Source organism: Bufo bufo, chromosome 5 (genome assembly GCF_905171765.1).
Source record: "Bufo bufo chromosome 5, aBufBuf1.1, whole genome shotgun sequence".
In the NCBI taxonomy this organism is placed as follows: Eukaryota; Metazoa; Chordata; class Amphibia; order Anura; family Bufonidae; genus Bufo; species Bufo bufo.
Genome location: NC_053393.1, coordinates 245,683,692 through 245,708,932, shown reverse-complemented (window position 1 = coordinate 245,708,932; position 25,241 = coordinate 245,683,692). Strand labels below are relative to the sequence as shown.

Genomic DNA, 25,241 nt, shown 5'->3' with positions numbered 1-25,241 from the left:
GTATGAGAACTGGCATGGTTGCTAAGCTGCCTAATAAATATCCAGGGTAATGTCCTGATCCCTTGCACAAACCCCAATAGAGCTGCATAGTTTAGCTCCCTAGGTCCTGTTGCTGAGTGAGACTTGGGAGAGACTGAAACATCCTATAGAAAAGAACATCTTGTTGTTACACTGAAGTCAACAAAAACCCAGGTCAAATTAAAATGAGGACAATAAGAAGATACATAGATACACCAGTTCTTCAGGCTGGCAGCCTTAGATGCATTGGTAGTCCCTCCTCTCCCTCAAGTCACAAGTCTCCTGAACAAGAGTACTTCATTATTTATTGCCAGGAGTTAAAGTGCTGTAGAAAGTTAATGCCGTCATCTACAAATTCAAAGGCAGACCAAGGAAGCACTGGCCTATTAGTAAAGTGAAGGAGCCGTTCAGACCACACCTGAACAGTGGTTACTAATTGAACCCCATTTTCGTCTGTTTTGGAGATAACATGCCAGGAGGGGCTTTGGGCACAGCTGAGCTAGCAGCCTGCACCTGCAAACATCATGGTAAATATTACTTCTAGCATAACTTTGCCTATAGTTTGTGCGCTGTTTGTATAATTAGTGCATACATGATGCATAACAATTCTGTTTAGTTTTCACTACTTTGTCATTTTGTGTTTTCTATTTTATTATTTAATTTTTTTAAAATATTTATTCCATTTAAATATGTGCCCATAAGTTATTGGTCAATTTTAAAAGTATACATTTAAATTGCAATGTATTTGTAGTTTTGTTGTAATGTAGTGAAAGGACTGGGAGCAATAATGTTAAATGTAAGATTAATAGCAAAAATGCTCCAATCTGAGGTAAACAAGTGAAACTACAAGACGACACACATCACAGTTTGTAATATTCTTTATCAGTACTGTAACATACTATGGGAACCAGCTTTATCCGGGGGGATACGGGGATCTTCTTGTGGGATTGTGTTCCTTGTTCCCTTTTTACTTCTTGCTTATTAGAAACAGCCAAAGTTATGACATTTATAGATGCCATTTAATGAGCGTGTTACGTAGGCTACAACTTATTACAGTGTCACACTTTAATATCAAGGAAGTGGAGTGCTGCACACTGTAGTTGCTGGTGCCCGCAAAGACTGAACAGTCGTAATCAATAATATGTAAATTGCGGCACACAGGATATTTGCTTGCGATTTTGGTAATTTTATTCATGCAATATCATACAAAATTCATGATCCAGTTACATTATAGGCTTAATTAGATAACCACTCTTGATAATGATGATGACCGGACGTTTCGGTCCAAACGGACCTTCTTCAGAGGTCTTATTATCTGGTTTGTGTGGTCAGGATGTGATGAGCTGGATCCAGCTGTGACCCACTCTACATATATGTGCTTTTGTGTTTTATATACCAGTTGGCTGGAAATGGATATATACTGTGCTTTTCTTCTCTCAATTTTGGCCAGTATTTTACGTTAGTACTCTATACATAAAATCACATTTAATAGAGAGGTCATGTAACATATCATTCAGAAGTAAGAGTATAGAGCATATAGCTGCAAATAGCATACAGTATTCTCTTGTTTCTCTTGTCTTGGAGAGCCCAGTATGCCTGTGCATCACCCAAAAGCCTATAGATTTCACTGTGTCGCTTGAGATGAACTGAATACTTTCTGCTGGATTCCTCCACATATTACAGCTGACCATTGGGGGCCCAGCACCAAACAGTGATCAGCATATGACCAGGGGCCTAACAAAATGGATTTTTCTAAATACCCCACTTGTTTAAAGAGAAACACAAATAAATATTCGATAAATTTTAAAAGAAGAGGAGAAAGGGAGCACTTGAGGTATAGAAAACAGCTAATAATAATACTTGAGGAAGCAAAATTACCGTTAAATATTAAGGCAGTGTTTTGTGGATGAGCATTATGTGGGGCTAATATACTATATTAGAAATATGGAAACTAAAAACAAACAATTCAGAAATAATACCTTATGTATGAACACTATTTTAAATGAAGATCACTACCAACTGGCCTTATGTAAAAAAAAATATATTTGTCCTCTAAACTTAAATGGTCTCTGAGCTTTCAATGAACTTTGCATACATCAATGGTACAGTTGAATATTAGAAATGTGTAATATATCTTATCAGAGAAAAAGGATCTATCTCCCTCTAGCTGCTAATTCCTCCTCCCCCTCTCTTCTCCATGTACTTCTGTGGGCAGCAAGTAATCTGATCCTTTGGTGAACTGGCAGTCCATCTTGGTCTCTCAAAATGAATTTACCAAATAATTAAGAGTGAAGAGTCTGATAAGTGTAAATAGAAGCAATCTACATGCCAATATATTTAACACAGTGTCTTATATTCACCTGTACTATGAACAGTTTATTAAAAGGTTAATGACCATTTAATGTCAACAGCAACAGATGGAGATCAGTCTTTAATAGTACTGTGGAAGAATTTTATTCTATACTTGTTTGTAGAATTGCTTTTCACATTCAGTCACATTGCAGGTTTTCAAGTGTGCTTCCACAGCATCTCAATAGGGTTAAACTAAAAACCTGAGCTTTAGGTCTGCCACACCAAACCTTAAAAGGTGGATGGCCTCATTGCATAACCCAAATACTTGTGTTTCTGATAGTGGACTAATGACTGAACATGATGATTCAGAATATTCAGGTAGAGAGTAGAATTAGGCTACTGTCACACTGGCGTTTGGGTTTCCGTTTGTGAGATCTGTTTTAGGGTTCTCACAAGTGGTCCAAAACGGATCAGTTTTGCCCTTATGCATTCTGAATGGATAAGGATCCGTTCAGAATGCATCAGTTTGCCTCCATTCCGCTCTGGAGGTGGACACCAAAACACTGCTTGCTGACGATGCGGAGGCAAACGGACACATAATGTAAGTCAATGGGTACGGATCTGTTTTCACTGGCACAATAGAAAACGGATCCGTCTTGAACACCATTGAAAGTCAATGGGGGACGGATCCGTTTTCTATTGTTACAGATAATACAAACGGATCCGTTCTGAACGGATGCATGCGGTTGTATTATCTGACCGGAAGCATTTGTGCAGATTCATGATGGATCTGCACCAAACGCGAGTGTGAAAGTAGTCTTAATTATCTCACCAAATTTGACACCATTTATGACACGTCTGGTGATCTTGACTGCAGTTCCTCCCATCTAAGCTTGATCAACATCTTTGATGCCTTCTGTGACACCCATTGTCCCCTGCAAAGGCATCACTCAAGCCTAGATGGGAAGGATTTCCTACAAGATGTCAGGACACTATAGGCTTCCTAAAGTGGTTTTCCTGAAAAAGCCAAAGACGATAAAAAGAATATATGATTGTTATCCAATTTAAGACCAGGCGATTCAAGGCCGGCTCAAGGTATTTAGATGCCCTTGGCGGAGCAGGTAAATTGCACCCCCTCCAATCAATTTAAAGTGACAGTACTTCCTAAGAAAGATATTAAAGCACATTTAAAAGAAGCAGTCATGGGCAGAGCCAGTGACTTATAGTTGACATCTCTACGGATTTCATTTGTCCATTTCCCTTTCTTCTCCATTTGGTCCAGACCATCATGAGCAAGATTTAGCAAAAAAAACAGGGATGAACAATACTCCTTGGTATCAGTGTGGTGGGTGCACGTCTCCAGGGGGTTGGTAAAAATACCCCCAATCCAGTGTAAATAACAAGAGAAGAAAAAAATAATAAACAGGAAACAGCACGTCCAAAGTGGTGGAATTTAATCCGGATGCAACGTTTCGGCTCACAAACAGCCTTTGTCAAGCATGCCCATACACCAAATAGTGGGGATATAAATACTCCCAAAGTAATCACATATGTGGGAGTGACCCCTATAATCCAATTACACTCATTGGGGTCAGGGGGGCGTGTATAGCTAAATACACTGCTCAAAAAAATAAAGGGAACACAAAAATAACACATCCTAGATCTGAATTAATTAAATATTCTTCTGAAATACTTTGTTCTTTACATAGTTGAATGTGCTGACAACAAAATCACCCAAAAATTCAAAATGGAAATCAAATTTTTCAACCCATGGAGGTCTGGATTTGGAGTCACACTCAAAATTAAAGTGGAAAAACACACTACAGGCTGATCCAACTTTGATGTAATGTCCTTAAAACAAGTCAAAATGAGGCTCAGTAGTGTGTGTGGCCTCCACTTGCCTGTATGACCTCCCTACAACGCCTGTGCATGCTCCTGATGAGGTGGCAGACGGTCTCCTGAGGGATCTCCTCCCAGACCTGGACTAAAGCATCTGCCAACTCCTGGACAGTCTGTGGTGCAACGTGACGTTGGTGGATAGAGCGAGACATGATGTCCCAGATGTGCTCAATTGGATTCAGGTCTGGGGAACGGGCGGGCCAGTCCATAGCATCAATGCCTTCGTCTTGCAGGAACTGCTGACACACTTCAGCCACATAAGGTCTAGCATTGTCTTGCATTAGGAGGAACCCAGGGCCAACCGCACCAGCATATGGTCTCACAAGGGGTCTGAGGATCTCATCTCGGTACCTAATGGCAGTCAGGCTACCTCTGGCGAGCACATGGAGGGCTGTGCGGCCCTCCAAAGAAATGCCACCCCACACCATTACTGACCCAATGCCAAACCGGTCATGCTGGAGGATGTTGCAGGCAGCAGAACGTTCTCCACGGCGTCTCCAGACTCTGTCACGTCTGTCACATGTGCTCAGTGTGAACCTGCTTTCATCTGTGAAGAGCACAGGGCACCAGTGGCGAATTTGCCAATCTTGGTGTTCTCTGGCAAATGTCAAACGTCCTGCACGGTGTTGGGCTGTAAGCACAACCCCCACCTGTGGACGTCAGGCACTCATATCACCCTCATGGAGTCTGTTTCTGACCGTTTGAGCAGACACATGCACATTTGTGGCCTGCTGGAGGTCATTTTGCAGGGCTCTGGCAGTGCTCCTCCTGTTCCTCCTTGCACAAAGGCGGAGGCAGCGGTCCTGCTGCTGGGTTGTTGCCCTCCTATGGCCTCCTCTACGTCTCCTGATGTACTGGCCTGTCTCCTGGTAGTGCCTCCATGCTCTGGACACTACTCTGACAGACACAGCAAACATTCTTGCCACAGCTCTCATTGATGTGCAATCCTGGATAAGCTGCACTACCTGAGCCACTTGTGTGGGTTGTAGACTCCGTCTCATGCTACCACTAGAGTGAAAGCACCGCCAGCATTCAAAAGTGACCAAAACATCAGCCAGGAAGCATAGGAACTGAGAAGTGGTCTGTGATCACCACCTGCAGAACCACTTCTTTATTGGGGGTGTCTTGCTAATTGCCTATAATTTCCACCTGTTGTCTATCCCATTTTCACAACAGCATGTGAAATTGATTGTCACTCAGTGTCGCTTCCTAAGTGGCCCATTTGATTTCACAGAAGTGTGATTGACTTGGAGTTACATTGTGTTGTTTAAGTGTTCCCTTTATTTTTTTGAGCAGTGTACATAGAACCAATAGTGACCATACATTGTTATGTATAATGTGGGAGGTACCTGTTTCTTCTAGATTTACATGGTGCCAGTCCATGTGGGACGCCAAGCCAGTTCACTGCGGTGGAACGCACGTGCGTTCCACGGTATTACTTCCGGAAGTGTACTTCCGGTTCCGCTCGTCTATGCCTGCGCCTCTATGTAGATCAAAAACACTATAACAAGTATAAGCTCTGCTATGTGGCAGGTTACACACCACATGTAATGAGTAGATTACTCACTTTGTGCTGTATTGCATTGGCCGTGGTGCTGGCACTGCCGGCGCATCACTTCCTGCCTCACAACTGAGGCCACTTCCGGTCTGGGCGTAGCTGGCGCAGGTTGGAACGCATATGCGTTCCACATGTATACTGCCGGAATAACACTTCCGGTTTGCTGTTTTTTTGGAGACAGAGCATGCGCTGTGGATCTATAAAGTGGCAATAGGTTTAGCATGGGGAGCAAGCATAAGTATGCAGAATATTAAATAACACAATATTGATATATGCAGCCTAATGACATGCTGATGCTGCCGCATTAATGTGTATCACGAGGGTCCTTATTTTTTATTTTTTTCTTCTCTTGTCATCATGAGCAAGAGTCTTTGTTCAGGGTTGTGCAGCCCCCTCTGCCACATAAGAAGACACCAGGATTACTTGTCACGCTTCGGTGTGGGAGGGAAACCTACACCGAACATAGGAGGGAAAAGGCCTGGAAACTAGGGAAAGGAGCAGGTCATCTTCTAGAGAAACCCTAATAAAGTCCTGACTGACTGCAAGTATGGAGGACCCCGGTACTAATGTTAGGACGAGAGACAACCTGTTCCTCCAAACGGTAGGACGAACAGGAGTCTCCCTCAGGCCTAAACACAAATGACAAGGAAAAGAGCAACACAAGTAAACCCACACAATAAACAAAAGGAGAAGAAGACACTTAACGTCAAATATCAATGGAAGCACAGGAACTCCGCCGAGATCCAAACACCAGCACTCCAAAACAAGACTGAAGCTATAAACCGCACAGCATGGTTGGAGAAGCAACAATAAATAAGAAAAGTAAAACGACCACATAAGCAACACCTGAAGCAACGGGTGTGGCCATTACCAGAAACAACACAGACAGGAATTGATCCACAAGGAACCTGTCAGATCAAACCACGTGCTTACCAGTCTCACTGTGACATTACTATACAGCACAAGGTCCTCTCATAGTAATGGTGCCTCCAGTAATAGTGCCCTCAATAGTGATAATACTCCCCAAGAGTGCCCCCATTAATAGCAATAATAGTAATGTGTCCAATAATAATGCCCCTACAGTACCCGCAGTAGTACTAAGACCCAGCAGCTCATACAGACTCCCAGCCCCGGATATCACATGACTGCTGAGACTGAGGTAGGAATCAGCATTGCTGCTTTCTCATCTGCATACACAGGACTATTGTGTATAGATCGATGGCAAAGGCAGGGTCGGTGAAAAATATCCTTGTCAGTGGGCTCCCCACCTCTGCAGCTGCACAATCAGCATGCAGTTGCGATCTCTGCATTGGCATTTAAAAACATCCAATCAGGTATATGCCAACTGTCTGGATGTATATAGTCAATGGGCGGTTGGCAAGGTGTTAAAGAGGTTTTCTGGGAATAACCTATCCTTAGTAAATTATCAGTATCTGATTTGTGGGGTCTGACTCCTGGTACCCCTTCCAGTCAGCTGTCCAGGCTGCAGCGCTTGTGGCTTCGTCTTAGACCTGTAAAATCACACGTCAGTAACCTTGCAGATCAGTCCCCTTGAAGTTACTATACAATGTACGGTAATGTGCTTGGTATAGTAGTAATATAGGTTCAAACAGCTGATAGATGGGGGTCTCCCAACCAATCATATACTGATGACCTATCCTTAGGCTAGGTAATCAATCTTTTATTTCCTTAAAACCCCTTTAACTTTAAAGAGGTTGTCCAGCAGGGCAAATATGTGGGAAAGGGCAAAGAGTGAGTTAAAAAAAATAAGGGAAGCAATACTCATCCCCACTGGGGTTGCCAACCGTCCAGAAATTTCTGGACAGTCCATAAAAATAGGCAACTTTTTTCCTGTGTCTGTGAAAGAAAATAGGCTGATGATACTAGGCTAGATTAATTTGGTAGTGATTATCATGATTTTACAGCTCCGAGTAAATACTGGTTATTAGTTACTATCAATATATTGAGCTATAGGCATTGTAACGGATCTCCTAACACCCCGACCGGGTACCTCCGTTGATAAATGCTCCCAGTGCCTCCCGAGGACTCCACTCGACACCGATACCACCACAGGAACCAGGAAAAGGAACAGCTCTTACAAGAGCTAGGAGTAATAGCCAGGGGAGTATACAAGTATAGCAATCCCCACACACATGAGACGAGGCTCTATGTTGAGTGTAAAACAGGAACTCTTTATTGAGGGCTACCCGCCCGTATTTATGCAGGTCCCCATCTGGTGTACACGCCCCTAGGGGACCAGAAGGAAGACTGTGACACAGGACAGATACACAGCACTCAGGATACACAGACACAACACATCCCCACAATGCATCATGGTTTCCTCCTCTCTGCCCTGGAGACACCCGAGGAGTAATTCAATTATCTCTCAGGACAAAGGGAAATCGCCAATACACATGTGGATACAACATGACAGGAATCACCACCCAAACACACAATGTCACACCCCCACAGCAAGCACAGACATTTACCATATTCCCAGATAGCTCAAGTCTGAGTGCATATCATTAGGTGAATGGCACTCAGAATACACAAATACAATACAATTAGCTATCTGGGTACCCTCACATAACAAAATACAATTGCAAAGACAGATTTAAGCTGTGCGGCCGGTCTGTCTGCTCCTTTAAAGTTAGTATGGGCCATAATCCTGAGGCAAGAGACTGGCAGCCAGGCCCCTCTGAAACCCAGTGGCGAGGTTGGTTTCGCCACATATCTCCCCCTCCCAGGGAAGACTAACCAGATACCTGACCTCATGCCGGTCGGTATCTGAGTTAGTCTGGCAGTCCACCCACAACCCAATACTGGACCTGTTGAATTTTGGGGCCTGGCTCTGTTCTGTATGTCCCCAGCTGTTGAGGGGGCATCTGCTACTCCTTGCTTCCTTGTTGCTCTCTAGCTTGGAGCTGTAGGTACTTGGTGGGCAGAGGCCGCGCTCTGCCCCGATGCCAGCTCTTCCGCTGGGGTAGCCTGTGGGAAGTCCGGCTCTGGAAAAGAGGATAGGGGAGGGCAGAGGCCGACTGCGCTCTGCCCAGATGCCAGCGCTTCCGCTGGGGTAGCCTGTGGAAAGTCAGCCTCTGGAGAAGAGGATAGAGGAGGGCAGAGGCCAACTGCGCTCTGCCCAGATGCCAGCTCTTCCGCCGGGGTAGCCTGTGGGATGTCCGGCTCTGGAGAAGAGGATAGGGGAGGGCAGAGGCTGACTGCGTTCTGCCCAGATGCCAGCACTTCAGCTGGGGTGCATGGTGCCAACTCCCCCTCCTCTGGATACCCCATCTGCCGCTGGGCAGAGGGGGTAACGAGCTCCTCTCCCATACATACTTCCAGCCGCTGAGGAGGGCGACCGACCGTCTCCGCTCCCAATACAGTGTCCTGCTGCTGGGTAAAGGAGACTGGGCTCTCTATTCCCTGCTGGACACTCTGCCGCTGGGGGACAGGACCGACTGTCTCTGCCCCCTGTAACTACGCCTGCCGCTGGGGAATGGAGACTGGGCTCCCAATTCCCAATAAATCACACGGCCGCTGGGGAATGGAGAGTGGGCTCCCAATTCCCTGTAAATCACCCAGCTGCTGGGGAATGGAGACTGGGCTCCCAATTCCCTGCAATTCACACTGCCAATAAGGAGAGGGGGTAACAAGCTCCTCTCCCATACATACTTCCAGCCTCTGGGGAGGGAGACCGACTGTTTCCGCTCCCAATACAGTGTCCTGTTGCTGGGGAAAGGAGACTGGGCTCTCTGTTCCCTGTAGGACACTCTGCCGCTGGGGGACAGGACTGACTGTCTCTGCCCCCTGTAACTCAGCCTGCCACTGGGGAATGGACACTGGGCTCCCAATTCCCTGCAGGAGCAGTGGAGAGACGTCGGTCCCATCTCCACCGGCCACCTGGGGTTCTTCCCAGTAAACATACACAATATCCTCCCAGCTGAAGGGCTCTGGACCTGGGTCTGACACTCTGCTCTCCTGCTGAGCCTTCTCACTGGAGTGGAACAGCTGCTGGTAGCCCTGTTCCAGCTCCATCTCCCGGGTCACCAGGTGGACCAGGTCCTGCTCAATCTCATGAGTGTCGTCCCAGTCATACCTGCTCTCCCTCCATTCCAAGAGATCACGGAACCGGGCTTGTGTAGGGCTCCCAAACTCCAGCTCTGAAAAAGTCTCTCATAAAAAGCCAGGGCCATCAAACTCCTCTCCCTCCGGCTTGTCATGCTCAGCTGTCCTGGGTAGGTACTGTGCCCCATACCACCAGAGCGCCTGGTAGGCATCTTCCAGCCACAGCTCCTGCCATGCTAGGAGTTCCAATTCCTTTATTGAGGGCTACCCGCCCGTATTTATGCAGGTCCCCATCTGGTGTACACGCCCCTAGGGGACCAGAAGGAAGACTGTGACAGGACAGATACACAGCACTCAGGATACACAGACACAACACATCCCCACAATGCATCATGGTTTCCTCCTCTCTGCCCTGGAGACACCCGAGGAGTAATTCAATTATCTCTCAGGACAAAGGGAAATCGCCAATACACATGTGGATACAACAGGACAGGAATCACCACCCAAACACACAATGCCACACCCCCACAGCAAACACAGACATTTACCATATTCCCAGATAGCTCAAGTCTGAGTGTATATCATTAGGTGAATGGCACTCAGAATACACAAATACAATACAATTAGCTATCTGGGTACCCTCACATAACAAAATACAATTGCAAAGACAGATTTAAGCTGTGCGGCCGGTCTGTCTGCTCCTTTAAAGTTAGTATGGGCCATAATTCTGAGGCAAGAGGCTGGCAGCCAGGCCCCTCCGAAACCCAGTGGCGAGGTTCGTTTTGCCACAGGCATGTATTATTTAGAATCTTTATAATTCGTTATGGTTTTCCAATTTGTCTGTAAAAAATGTTGGCTGTCCGTGATTTTTGGATAATTGCTAGTTGATTCAACCCCCTAAACGATATATTATTCATTATGTGAGTGGATTCTTGATAGGGACCCAAATTATGAATGTACATTATCATGTGACCCGCGATACAAAAGGAACTCAGAGACACATTTAAAACTGAAAAATATACAGATTTATTGATTTTGGAAGGTTAATCATTGCACAAAATCAAAGATGGATCTCAAAAATTATGTAGATTTACCAAAACTGGTGCAAAAGAAAACTGACATAGTTGCCCATAGCAACCAATCAGATTCCACTGTCTGAGAGGGATTCTGTGACACGCACCACAGCACCTTTCTAGTAAAAGATCTATGAAATTATTCAAGTCAATCCTTGTTTTATTATACAGTATACTCTCTCTTATAGCTCCCTTCAGAGACTCACTTAGGATGGCTTACTAGCACCCATAACCCCCTAAAATGGAGAAGAAGCCACATAGTGTAAATGAAAAATGCTGCAGCCACTACTGAAAGAAAAAAAACATGCATATTTACTGTACATACTGTAGTTAGAATTGGATTTTGTAGAATAGGTGTAATCTTTTGGAGACCCGCCAATGATTGGTTGAATGGACAGCAGTGCGGGGATTGGTGAGATGAGTGTTGGTTCTTTTATTTTTGTGGCATTCAGCATTTCCAGACTTCTGAATAGATAGAGGTATAATATTATTTATTATGCTTTTTTTTAATTAATAAAAAAAGATAGGGAACTTTTTATAGCGTGTTCAGAGAATATACAGTACTATAGCATCAGCATTGTCTTTCCTTAACCTTGTCATGATTAGGCGATTTTCAGTTGTTTTTTTACTCCCAGCACTCCCAAAGCCATAACTTTTTTATTTTTCTGTTCACAAAGCTGTATGATGGCTTGTGTTTTGTGGGACAAGATGCACTTTCTAATTGTACTATTTATGGTTGCATACAATGTGTTGGGAAGCAGGAAAGTGGGGTGAACTTGGAAGAAGAAAACGCAATTCCACAACAGTTTTTTGTGTTTTGTTTTTGCGGAGTTCCCTATACCATAAAACTGACCAGTTACTTTCATTCTCCAGGTCAGTACGAATCCAGCAATACCACATATGTATATTTTTTAATGTGTTTTTATACTGAAAAAAAAAATAAAAACCTTGAATTTTTCTTTCTTTTAGTCTCCAAATACTGACCCCTATAACTTTTTTGTATTTATGTGTGCGGAGCTGTCAAGACTCATTTTTGGCCATTTTTGACTTTTTTTCTGTTTTGCCGTTTTCCGTATGGAATTACATTTTTTATATTTTAGTAGTACGGGCATTTTTGCACGCCAGGATACCTATGGTGTGTGGTTTTTTTCTTTTAATTTAATGTTTGTTTTTTTCGTTTTGGGGAAAGGTGATTTGAATTTTTTGTCTTTTAAAAAAAAAATATTATTTATAAAAACATTTTTATTCTTAGGGAGCTATAACAAGCGGGCAGGAACTCCATAGAAATTACTAAGCAGCAGCTTAGGGGGCCGCTACTAACACACTCCGACTCCCCCGATCCCTACCAGGGGGTGCAATGCAACCTCAGGGCAGACCCTAATGTTCTGCTCCTTTTTTGGACAAGTTGCCATATTTCAACAATGTTACACATCCACAATGTCGTCTGTGGAATGTGGATATTTTTATGCAGACGATCAGTCTGCTTCTCAAGTGTGCCCAGGCATTGTAAGACTTTATACTCTTCGGCACGTGGCTATGGAGAGTCAGTGGTCCTTTTCAGACAGCACTATTCCAAAGAACATCCCTTTACACCTTTTGCATCTGGCCTGCTTTTCCAAGTAAAGTGCTTTTTGTATCTGGCCCTGGCTGACATCTAATCCAGGGCTGGCTTCTTTGTCAGCTACCACATTTTGCATCTGTGCTTTTCACTGGCTCAGACTAGACTGACTTGACTTTAGAATGTTTCTCCTCGTTATATAGAAATGGTGACACCAGCCCTATCTAGTGGTGGCTGTGAATATGGCCTATTAACACCTTGCGTATATATACACTGCGTGCAGAATTATTAGGCAAATGAGTATTTTGACCACATCATCCTCTTTATGCATGTTGTCTTACTTCAAGCTGTATAGGCTCGAAAGCCTACTACCAATTAAGCATATTAGGTGATGTGCATCTCTGTAATGAGAAGGGGTGTGGTCTAATAACATCAACACCCTATATTAGGTGTGCATAATTATTAGGCAACTTCCTTTCCTTTGGCAAAATGGGTCAAAAGAAGGACTTGACAGGCTCAGAAAAGTCAAAAATAGTGAGATATCTTGCAGAGGGATGCAGCACTCTTAAAATTGCAAAGCTTCTGAAGCGTGATCATCAAACAATCAAGCGTTTCATTCAAAATAGTCAACAGGGTCGCAAGAAGCGTGTGGAAAAACCAAGGCGCAAAATAACTGCCCATGAACTGAGAAAAGTCAAGCGTGCAGCTGTCAAGATGCCACTTGCCACCAGTTTGGCCATATTTCAGAGCTGCAACATCACTGGAGTGCCCAAAAGCACAAGGTGTGCAATACTCAGAGACATGGCCAAGGTAAGAAAGGCTGAAAGACGACCACCACTGAACAAGACACACAAGCTGAAACGTCAAGACTGGGCCAAGAAATATCTCAAGACTGATTTTTCTAAGGTTTTATGGACTGATGAAATGAGAGTGAGTCTTGATGGGCCAGATGGATGGGCCCGTGGCTGGATTGGTAAAGGGCAGAGAGCTCCAGTCCGACTCAGACGCCAGCAAGGTGGAGGTGGAGTACTGGTTTGGGCTGGTATCATCAAAGATGAGCTTGTGGGGCCTTTTCGGGTTGAGGATGGAGTCAAGCTCAACTCCCAGTCCTACTGCCAGTTTCTGGAAGACACCTTCTTCAAGCAGTGGTACAGGAAGAAGTCTGCATCCTTCAAGAAAAACATGATTTTCATGCAGGACAATGCTCCATCACACGCGTCCAAGTACTCCACAGCGTGGCTGGCAAGAAAGGGTATAAAAGAAGAAAATCTAATGACATGGCCTCATTGTTCACCTGATCTGAACCCCATTGAGAACCTGTGGTCCATCATCAAATGTGAGATTTACAAGGAGGGAAAACAGTACACCTCTCTGAACAGTGTCTGGGAGGCTGTGGTTGCTGCTGCACGCAATGTTGATGGTGAACAGATCAAAACACTGACAGAATCCATGGATGGCAGGCTTTTGAGTGTCCTTGCAAAGAAAGGTGGCTATATTGGTCACTGATTTGTTTTTGTTTTGTTTTTGAATGTCAGAAATGTATATTTGTGAATGTTGAGATGTTATATTGGTTTCACTGGTAAAAATAAATAATTGAAATGGGTATATATTTGTTTTTTGTTAAGTTGCCTAATAATTATGCACAGTAATAGTCACCTGCACACACAGATATCCCCCTAAAATAGCTAAAACTAAAAACAAACTAAAAACTACTTCCAAAAATATTCAGCTTTGATATTAATGAGTTTTTTGGGTTTATTGAGAACATGGTTGTTGTTCAATAATAAAATTAATCCTCAAAAATACAACTTGCCTAATAATTTTGCACTCCCTGTATATATATATATATATATATATATATATATATAAATGCATTTAACTCCTTTTTGCAGTGTACCACTGCTCTGCATTGGGACCCTGCATTTGGTCTTTGGCATCCTCCTACCAGAATCCAAATGCATTGTCTCTGCTACCTGCTCAACTTATAAGAAACTAAAGACTGATATGATACTAACCACTGTCACCTTCTTAAACAATCTTTGACCCCACTGAAAGGTAGGAGGTTTAAATTTCTGCATTACACTTTGACTTTTGGTCTGTGAATAAACAGAAGTGGCTTTTACAGATCATATTTTAGGATTGCCCAATATAAAATGTGCCACCAATCAACTGACAAACAAATGTCCATTCTTTGGTTGATTGCATCTTTCATGCGGCACCTAAAATTGTTGTTTGTCAGTAGCACACCAACCTGTGTAAACAGTGAATCTGTATGGGAATGAATGATCACAGCAGCAGTTATTCATCCCCATGTAGAGATGATTGCTGCATGTAGATGCAGCTCTATTGCAATTGAATGATAGGCAACACACAGTTTGATCTGATCTTTGCTGTTTACATTGTGTCACGACCATGGTTATGCTCGTGACTCTTTGGTCGCATGCAGTTGTCAGCGGTTTGTTCTTTGTTGTCAACCACAGGTGAGGGCTCTGGGTTTGTTGCCTCACGTGTGGTTGCCGTTGGCAACATATGGTTGTTGTCAGTGTAGCAGCTGTAGCTGTTGGCTAGGCGGCTCGCTGTCACGGCATGCGGTTGCCTCTGGCAACGTGTGATTTTAAGTGTTCATCTTTTATGTTTGGTGTTAGGGAGTTTGTTCTGAGTACACTTCTCCTTTAAGTTACAATTACCTTGTCTGGTGATGAAAGGGTTAACTCCTTTCCTGGTGTGGGTGTGGCTGCTTGGGCTATTTAGCTCCTGCTAAAAGCCAGAAGTCTGAGGGGTACTCCTGCCATGCTTTGCTGGAGTCATCCTCCTGGTTCATTTACCATCTGTCCAGTGAGGGCCACCCTTGTGGTCATAAAAGTTATGCATGATGTTAAAGGGCTTCTGTCACCCCACTAAACTCATTTTTTTTTTTTTTGTGTACTTATAATCCCTATCCTGCGATATATCTATACATTGTTATTAATCATTTTCGTTCAGTAGATATGTCAAAAAACTTACTTTTATAATATGCTAATTACCTGTCTACCAGCAAGTAGGGCGTCTACTTGCTGGTAGCAGCCGCAAAAAAACACCTCTCCTCCTGTTGATTGACAGGGCCAGCCGCGATCTCCTCCTCCGACTGGCCCTGTCAGCATTTCAAAAATCGCGCGCCTGTGTTAATTCGGCGCAGGTGTTCTGAGATAAGGAGGCTCGCCTCCTCAGCACTCCCTCAGTGCGCCTGCGCCGATGACGTCACCGACACAGAAGACGTCATCGGCACATCAGTTTGCCTTGGTGGGGATAAGACTTTGTAGTGATCAGTGACAGTTGCCCAAGACAGTATTGGAGAGAGAAAAGTCCAGCTCGATTAAAATGTTACCTTTATTTTTCAGTGCAGATTAAAAGCCAGTTACACTCCAGTCTACATGTTTCGGATCAAGGACAATAGCGATCCTTCCTCATGACATACACATACTGAGGAGGAGGTTGAATATATAGCGCCTCCACCTGGAAACAGGTGGACGCACTAACTACAAGCTCCTCCTTTAAATGAAATTGACAACACATGCTGAAAGGCATGGTGAATTAAAACAAAAGAACACACATAACTTATGGATCCAAAAATTCAGTAATGTAACATCAAATCGTGTTTCCGATTAAGTCCACTCGGTATGGTGGATCCCATTTTGAAGATCCAGAAAGACTCACGATTCAAAAGCTTCTTTTTGTAATTACCACCCCTAAATGGTGGAGTAACCCTCTCCAGACTTTGCAGAGTTAAACCCTCTGTGTCACCACCATGCACCACTGAGAAATGCAGGCTGACTGCAGACACATTTCTGGCATGTGAATGAGGAATGTCAGAGATGTGCCTGCATAGTCTGACCTTAAGGCCATTAGTGGTGCAGCCAATGTACTGGAGGGAACAGAGAGTGCATGAGATACAATACACCCCATGAGTTGTGTTACAGTTAATGTATTGTTTGATGGAAAAACATTTATTCATGGCATAGGAAAAAACTTCCTTGCCAGGTCGCATATAGGAGCAACACGTACAGATCTTATGCCCGCATTTATAACTGCCAAGAAACCGCAACCAAACTGGAGAGGCTCGTGCCCCCTCAGTAAATAGAGAGCGGCAGAGTCTATTACCCAGCGTGGGCACTCTGCGGGCTGAGCACAAAATGCCACCTTTCAAGATGCTACACCATTGGTCATCCGTTGACAATATAGGTAAGTGTTTTCTTACTATGTTGCAAATCTGCGAATATTGTGTACTATAGGCAGTGACAAAAACAGGCAAACGAGAATGCCGTGACTGGTTAGTATTCTCAGAACGACGTGTGCGATTATGGTGAGTAAATAATAATGTCTGTCTGGGTATGGACAGAGCCTGCTTCTGGGCGTGTTCCAAACCATGCTGGGAATATTGTCTAATAGAGAGGCGAGAGGCCGCAGAGCGCATCTCCATGCGGCATGTTGCGTCCTGAGTGCAGTTTCGTCTAATGCGAATAAACTCACCCTTGGGAATATTTTTGGCAACATGAGGAGGATGTCAAGACGCCGCATGGAGAATTGTATTGCCCGCAGTTTCTTTGCGAAAGGTGCGCGTGTAAATTGAATTGGTGCGCGCATCACCCTCAAGAGACAAATCCAGAAAAGACAGTATTGTGCACTTTGAATAAAATATTTGGGTATAGTTTGTTGTGTTCTGTAATTGTGTAAACTTTCCCTATGTAAAATTTACTTGTTGAAAGGGAATGCTAGTGATAAGACTTATTTCCATCCTACTGAGTAAATGTAATAAGGAGAGTTTAGTTACAGTACAGATCATTTTCTTATTGAGTGTAGTTCTCTAAGTCATACCACTCTCTAGCACCATGCTAGCATTCTTAATTATTTACATTAATGTACCAGTATCATTACCGATCTTATATTACCTCATTTAGATTATATCTTCGACACAGTGCAGGGACATGTGCATTTAAGTAAGCTAACAACGGTATTTAAAAGTCTTTCATTAGGACCAAGCATGACCGGCGTATTGTTGAGTCGTTCCCCCTTAACCTCCCCATTCCAAACCCAATAATGACAGACTCAGCAAGTGGATTTATTGGCCACAGCAGCCTTTTTATTAATAACATAAATACAATAAATACCATAAATAATAACTAACCCAAGGCCTTCCCACCCGAAGGCCCCGCCCCAAGAACCTTAACAAGAACCTAGGAAAACGATAGCACGGGGAGGGTCCTTGGAGCCCCGTAAAAATGACGTGTGACTGCCCCGCCCTTAGTTAACTTACCTCTAGCCGTTAAACGCCAGCTCAGAGGCAGAAAACACGGTAACCAAGGGCAACAAATGTGGGCCGCTACCCGCCAAATCACACCACAAAACCAATACCTGGGGAGTCCAGAGCCCCTTTTGGCTCCCTCCCCACCACGCCAGAGCCACCATAACCACCAAATCCAAGGACCCACCACCGCCCAGGCCGCTATGACGAGGCCCAACCACCAGCCCCTGCTTACCCAAACAGCAATCCACTCGCAACTACCCCCGCCCTAACACCCAAGCTGTCAACACTCCATGACCCTCGCATGAACCCAAGCAAACCGCAGCTCAAAAAAGGGAGGGTGGGTAGGGGCTGCTGCAGCTCTGCTGTCCCTTCAAAATGGATCCTTTTCCCACCCCTGCTACCCCTTTTAAGCCCTAAACCCCTCCCCTAGCACCCTCCCCTCACTAATCCTTCTCCTTAACCCCTTACATTCAGGACTCCACTCCCTCCAAGCCCCTGTCAGGCCAGACCTCCATCCAGGCCTGCAGCCCTAATTCCGGCCTGTACTTGACCAGCGTATTGTCGAATCGTTACCCCTTTACCTCCCCGTTCCAAACCCAATAATGACAGACTCAGCAAGTGGATTTATTGGCCACAGCAGCCTTTTTATTAATAACATAAATACAAGAAATACCATAAATAATAACTAACCCAAGGCCTTCCCACCCGAAGGCCCCGCCCCAAGAACCTTAACAAGAACCTAGGAAAACGACAGCACGGGGAGGGTCCTTGGAGCCCCGTAAAAATGTGACTGCCCCGCCATTAGTTAACTTACCTCTAGCCGTTAAGCGCCAGCTCAGAGGCAGAAAAACCGGTAACCAAGGGCAACAAACGTGGGCCGCCACCTGCCAAATCACACCACAAAACCAATACCTGGGGAGTCCAGAGCCCCTTTTGGCTCCCTCCCCACCACGCCAGAGCCACCATAACCACCAACTTCAAGGACCCACCACCGCCCACAACTCAAGAAAGTGAACACCTCACCTCCTTGCGTCCCGCAACGCCAACTCGATCCCATCCTGCAAACCTGAACACCATAGATTAATCCCTACCGCATTCAGGTGCACCCCATCACTCCTCCAAAATGCCCACTCACCTGACTCCAGCTCCCTATGCCGAACAACAATCCCACCGTTCCTCACTACAAGCCTACCCACAGCCCTGTTCACCTTTATCCTGGCTTTGTTTAGTCGTTCCACAGACTTTGCTTCCCTCCTGTGCTTACTTGGCACCATGTCCGACCAAACTGTCACCAGTTGCGGATACTGCACCCACAACCACAGCAAGTCAAACTTCCGGAAGGGGCGTGCCCCCAAATCATTCCCCCTTACATGCAACACCAACACTCCAGGGGGCATATCCAACCGCACAAACCTGTAAAACTCAGGAAGAACCCGACTCCACAACATGCCTCTCAACCCCAACCATCAGATCAATGCCGCCTCTCTCGAAAAACCCAACTGCGGTCCATCGGGCCTGACTGCCGCACGCAACGCTCCCCAGAACACCTAGGAGTGCCCCATAATCCACACCGGACACTGTGAAACACCTGTAGAAACACAAAATAACACACATCAATCAATGACTACCTCTAAGATCCACCTCCCGCTCAAACATAAAACTCCCTCCCCCCATTAGACCCACGTGGGTCTAACATGACCAGGACCGAATAGACTCCGAACGGCCAATGCGCCGAATCACTTCAACCCCCAACCCCCTCCTAGCCGCTTCCATGGCCGCGCCTATACTAAAAGAATGACCTTCATACAACGAGGGGTCCCTCCCCAACCCCTTCAAGCAGGCTCATAACATCTATAAACTGGAACCGAGAAAGAAACGACCCATCCCCATGAACCAACAATGGTCCAACCCCCCCAAACTCTCGCCCTCCCCCAAAAACCTGAAGGCAGCGGACTGGGCACGTATTCGACCCTGCCACCTGATGCAACACTACCCGAAGACCCCACCCCAATTGGTCCGTTTTTGACCTCCTGATGCAAAACTCCAACCCATCATTAAATAACTCCACATCCCTACCGAACAGGCCCCCAGCCAGACTGTTACTCGGACTAACCAACTCCCCAATCCTCAAGCCCCAAAAAAGGCGAGCGAAAAAGCCAGCTTAAGCAGCCCGACCTCCCCCACCGACAAACAAATCGCTCTAACTGTTCCATCATATCTACCAACAAAGCAAACAAAACCGGTCGACATTGATCCACCCCACTGAAAGCTTCCTCCAACCCCTCAGGGCCTGCGTAACCCAAAACGAGTTTATCACATCCGCTGCCCCCCAGCACCTAGAAAATATAAAGTAAGTGGTCAATGATTAAAACGTAACATTTAATGTGATAATTTTAGAAAATAAGTCCCACATTAATTATCGTGGGACTTATTTTCTAAAATTATCACATTAAATGTTAAGTTTTAATCATTGACCACTTACTTTATATTTTCTGTCTGACTCAGGTGGTCTCCAATAATTATATAGTTTGTTACTATTTATTGATTTTCCCCCAGCACCTACAACCAAAAGCCACCCCTGCCATAAACTTGCTCAATCTGGAAAACGACCAACCCTCTTCCCTACAGTGCCCCACCCAAAGCAACATCAAAGCTCCATCGTCCAACTCACTTCCTTGAAAACTCTGCCTCCAGACCTCCCAAAAGCCCCATGCCCTCCCATACGCTGCCCAGGTCCCCGCCGGCAAGGAACCCCTCACCAGATCTTCAACCGACCAAACATTTCCTTCCAACTCCGCCTCCGGTGCCAACGCCCTAAAACGGTCCCACTGGAATCGAGACAAAGCATCTGCAATTGAGTTACTAACCCCAGGGACATGCGTTCAAGGATAAGCAACCCCAAACCAAATGCTGAAGCAAACGCACGACCGCTGAATTACGATTAATGGCCTCAACGACCCCCATGTTGTCGCAATGAAAACACACCTTCCGGTTGCGAAAAAATTCACCCCAAATGGAAACCGCCACCACAATGGGAAAAATCTCTAGCAACACAAAGTTCTGCACCAAACCCTGCTCCTTCCATTCCTCCGGCCACTCCCCGCCGCAACCGCAAACATCTAAATGAGCTGCCTCCACCCCGTCCGTCATTCACAAAGACCGCCCGTTGTACTTCTCCAAAAAGGACGCCTACACCCTCAAGTCATCCTGCAACTCCCGGCTAATCAGAACAAAATGATGGGGGGCCCGTACCCCCACTGTCACCTGCGGCAACTTCCTACAAAAAATCCACCCATGGGCATTATATGGCACGCAAAATTAAGTTTCCCCAATAAGGACTGTAACTCGCGAAGCCACATTTTTTGCCGAGCGCACGCCGCCAACACGGCCCGCCGTAGTTCCATGACTTTATCGGCAATTGTCACTCCATAGCCACAGTATCAATGACTATTCCCAAAAAACTCAACTGTGTCGTAGGGCCCTCCGTCTTCTCAGACGCCAAAGGAACCCAGAAAAGGCGAGACATCGCTTCAAACGAATGTAACATTACGGAACAGCCATTTGAACTTGGCGGCCCTATGAACAAAAAATGATCCAGGTAATGGATGATGGAACCCCAACCTGACCCCTCTTATACTACCCACTCCAAGAAAGAGCTGAACCGTTCAAAATAGGCGCACAAAACCGAACAACCCATGAGCAAACACTGATCCACGAAAAAAAAAAAAACACCCCAACAAATGCTGACACTCAGGTTGCATCGGCAAAAGCCGAAACGCCGCCTCAATATCCACCTTGGCAAACAAAGCTCCCTACCCATAAAACCGTACCCATCAAACCGCCTCATCGAACGACGTATACACGACCGAACACATTTCCGGCGCAATCCCGTCATTAACCGAGCCCCCTTTTGGGAACAAAAGATGTTGTATAAGGGGAAATTTATTAGGCTCCTTTTTCAGCACCACCCCTAATGGTGACAACCGCAAATCCTGCATCGGCAATTCCCTAAAGGGCCCTGCTATGCGACCTTACCTCACCTCCTTCCGCAACTTCTCCGTCACCACTCCAGGCAGCTCCGTCGCTGACCGCAAATTCTTCCCCCCTTTTTCCCACGACCCCCTCCACAAACGGTATACGAAAACCTTCCTTAAAACCTGTTAACAGGAACTTCGCCACCTCCTCGTTAGGGTACCTATTTAGAAACTGCTCCATCTCGGTTACCCGGATTGGCGTCCGCCCCTTTTCCCGCCGCATCGCCACAACTTTTTCCTCTTCACCCTCTGAAGCACCTCTGTGCCCCGTGATTCCCACCGCATGAGGAACACTCGTGCTTAAATTTGCACTTGTCCCCATACTTGCAACCTCCCTCGTTGAACAGAAAACATAACCCTTTAAGCAAGGCTGCCGAACGCTCCGATTGCCCAGAACCCCCGGCGCCACCGGGAAAGGGCTGCCCTGCCCTAACCGGAGTCATCACCCGAATCCAAAGACCAATGTCCTTATGGTCCCAGCACAGCGCCTTACGCTGTCGAAACTGCTCATCATACCTCAACTACCCCTGCCCCCCATACACTCGGTACGCCTCCCCTATTGCGTCCAGGTAACAGAAAAGTGCCGAACAATTGTCCGGCACTTTTCCCCCAATGACACTGGCCATGATCACAAACGCCTGCAACCAGTTACAGAAGGTCCGCGGAATCAAATGGTACTGCCGCTTGTCCTCCTCCTCCTTCCTATCCTCCTGCCTATCCCGGTCCCACTTAAAACATTCAAGCGGGAGTAGCGAAAATATGTCCACATACTCCCCTTTCCAAATTCTTTCCTTAACCTCATGTTTCAAGTGGGCCCCCAGGGACCCTTCAAAACACACATAAACCTCCCCTTCAGCCGCATTATCAACTCGCAGCTCTTCCCCATCCTTATCACCAGTCCTTGCCCTCTCGTTAACCCTGTCCTTATCCGCCGATCCATGCTGCGCTGCCCTAAGCGCAACCCCCCAGCACCCGTGCTCACATCCCTATCCCCCATCCCACCTGCCGCACTTGCACTCGGTATCCCCCCTCCTTGTACGCCCCAAGCCGCCAATGCCAACCCCGCCACAGACCCCATACCCACCAAACCTGACACCAAAGTACGCAACCCCAATAATAACTCCCTCAGCCCTCCCGTAACGGACACCCCTGAGCCCCCCCAACCCCGGGAGACCCCCACTACAAGCAACCGCTAATAAGGAACCCCTGCATATCTCACCTGGCTGCGTGGACGCTGTGATTCCACCAGCCGGAACGTGAGGAATGTGGACTTGACTGGCGACTAAATCCCTTCCAGCCGTACCACCAGATGTCACCCTGGTCCTAATTGGAGACACCAAGGCCTGCAATTCAGCAGCCTTGCTACCAGAGGTCACCCTTGTCCTGATTGAAGATACCAAGGCCTGCAGTTCCGCAGCCTCGCCACCAGATGTCGCCGGTCTTCCAACTTGCACCGACACAGAGCCAGCACTGCGCTGCCCGGGTAAGTGACTCAGCTCAGGGCTGCCTTCTTGATCCCGCCGTCCTGCCGTGCGACCCGCTCTTCTCACCCTCGCTGGGCAGGGGAACCACTGCCTGATCCCCCCCACAGATCCCGGTCCAGATTCCCTGCCGCCTGCATCTGAGGAGGGGGCATCCTGCAGCCCCCTCCTAGGGTCCCGCCTGACCACAGGATTCCTCCCAGCACGCGACCGCCCAGCCACCCTGAGACTCACTGCGGAGGGTCCACAGAGGGGCTCCTTACTCGGCGCCGGACCCTCGGGTCATTTCAGGGCTAAGGAGTGCCGGAGGCCTAGTCCTCCGCAGCCGGCTGTTGGGGGGAGCTAACGGAGCTGCATCCCCGGCAGCAGGCCTTGCACCGATGCATGCAGCCATCCCGATCCTCTACTCTCCGCCACTGCACGGAGCTGCGCTAGAATTGCTTCCACCTCGGACATTGCGGGACACTTCAGATAACAAGAGGTACTGAAGCAGCTCAGGCAAGGGCTGCTGCCACATTGCTGTCCCTACAAAATGGCCCTTTTTCCCCACCCCTACTACCCCTTTTAAGCCTTAAACCCCTGCCCTACCACCCTCCACTCACTAATCCTTCTCCTTAACCCCTTACACCCTTACATCCTGGACTCCACTCCCTCCAAGCCCCTGTCATGCCAGGCCTCCATCCAGGCCTCCAGTCCTAATTCCGGCCTGTACTGGACTGGAGTGCATACAGTATGTTAAATTTTAGTGTAAACTTTTAGTATAGACTTTGTGCTCAACATTAGCAATACACTATATTCATAGTTTTTAACTAGATTTAAATAAGACTTGTCAACACTCCTACTAGGGTTGCCACCCGTACGGGAATGACCCGGACAGTCTGGGTTTGTAATCCTGTGCCCGGATAAAAGCCTTTCTCAGACCCGGGCACAGTGTCAGCTGGGAGTGATGGGATGCTAGCCCAGGGTGGCGCTGACTTCAGACACGCCCACCCTCCCTCCCTTCTGTTCGGGTTTGGCTTTAAGAAAAGGTGGCAACCCTACTGTCAACACTCCTGACAATCATTAGTAAATAACTGTACCCTATACGAAATTACAATTCTGGAGCATCTATTCTTATGACTTTATGTTTCCTCGGTTATTCCTGCTAGACATTTATGAATAAAGGTCTGGGAGTTCCCAGTTGGGGATGTGTCCCTATCCGGACTAACACTAGCAGCATTGATAGGACAGTGTCAAAATATGCAGGGACATAACTCTACTGGTAAAACTCAGCAAGACCGTTATTCATAAAGTTTTAGCATAAATAATAGAGTTATAATAAAAATGTTCCAGAGTAGTTATTACATGGGGAAGGCAAGTAGTTAAAAAACAGACATGATCATATTTTCAAATTACTCTACTTAGATTTAATATGGATGATAGATAATCCAGAGCTCTAAAAAAAGTCCCATATAAAAAAATAAAAAAAAACATTCACTGTAAAATGGCATGGCATATAAAGTTACAAGACACTAGTGTCAGTCTGTTGCTAAGAAAACACTAAAACCGTCCATACATCCAAACTAGAGATGAGCGAATCGAAGCTGACGAAGTCGAATTCGTTCAGAATTTCAGGAAAAATTTGATTGAAAATTTCCTCGCGCTTCGTGTTAACGAATCACAATTTTTCCTAACATGGCAGCTAGCCGGCTACAATGGCGGCTAAATTGGTGGCTACACGTGTGAGGACATGGGGCAAGGAACTCTGGGAAGGTGGGATGACCCATAATGCCATGCATGCAGCCAATCAGCAGCCAGCCCGGTGATGTCACATCCCTATAAATACGGCGGCCATCTTAGGCCATTTACTATCGTATTTTGTTCAGGGACAGACATGTATGCAGGCGCTAGGGAGAGTGAAAGAAAAACTAATTGTTAAAAAAAAAAAGGAAAAAAGCAATTTACTAGTGCAGGGAAAGGATAGTGAGAGGAATCATTTCACA

General features: G+C 46.1%; 1 protein-coding gene across 2 annotated transcripts in view; it reads left to right on the top strand.

The window, feature by feature from the left end:
- The first annotated feature begins 340 nt into the window (after positions 1-340).
- Positions 341-25,241, top strand: part of DCLK3 (doublecortin like kinase 3) — a 95,759-nt gene continuing 70,858 nt past the window's right edge. For both annotated transcript variants that reach the window (XM_040433406.1, XM_040433407.1), the window contains exon 1: positions 341-545. In XM_040433406.1, the coding sequence (XP_040289340.1) occupies positions 488-545 (58 nt within the window). In that variant the 5' untranslated portion in view covers positions 341-487. The remainder of the gene's footprint in view (positions 546-25,241) is intronic.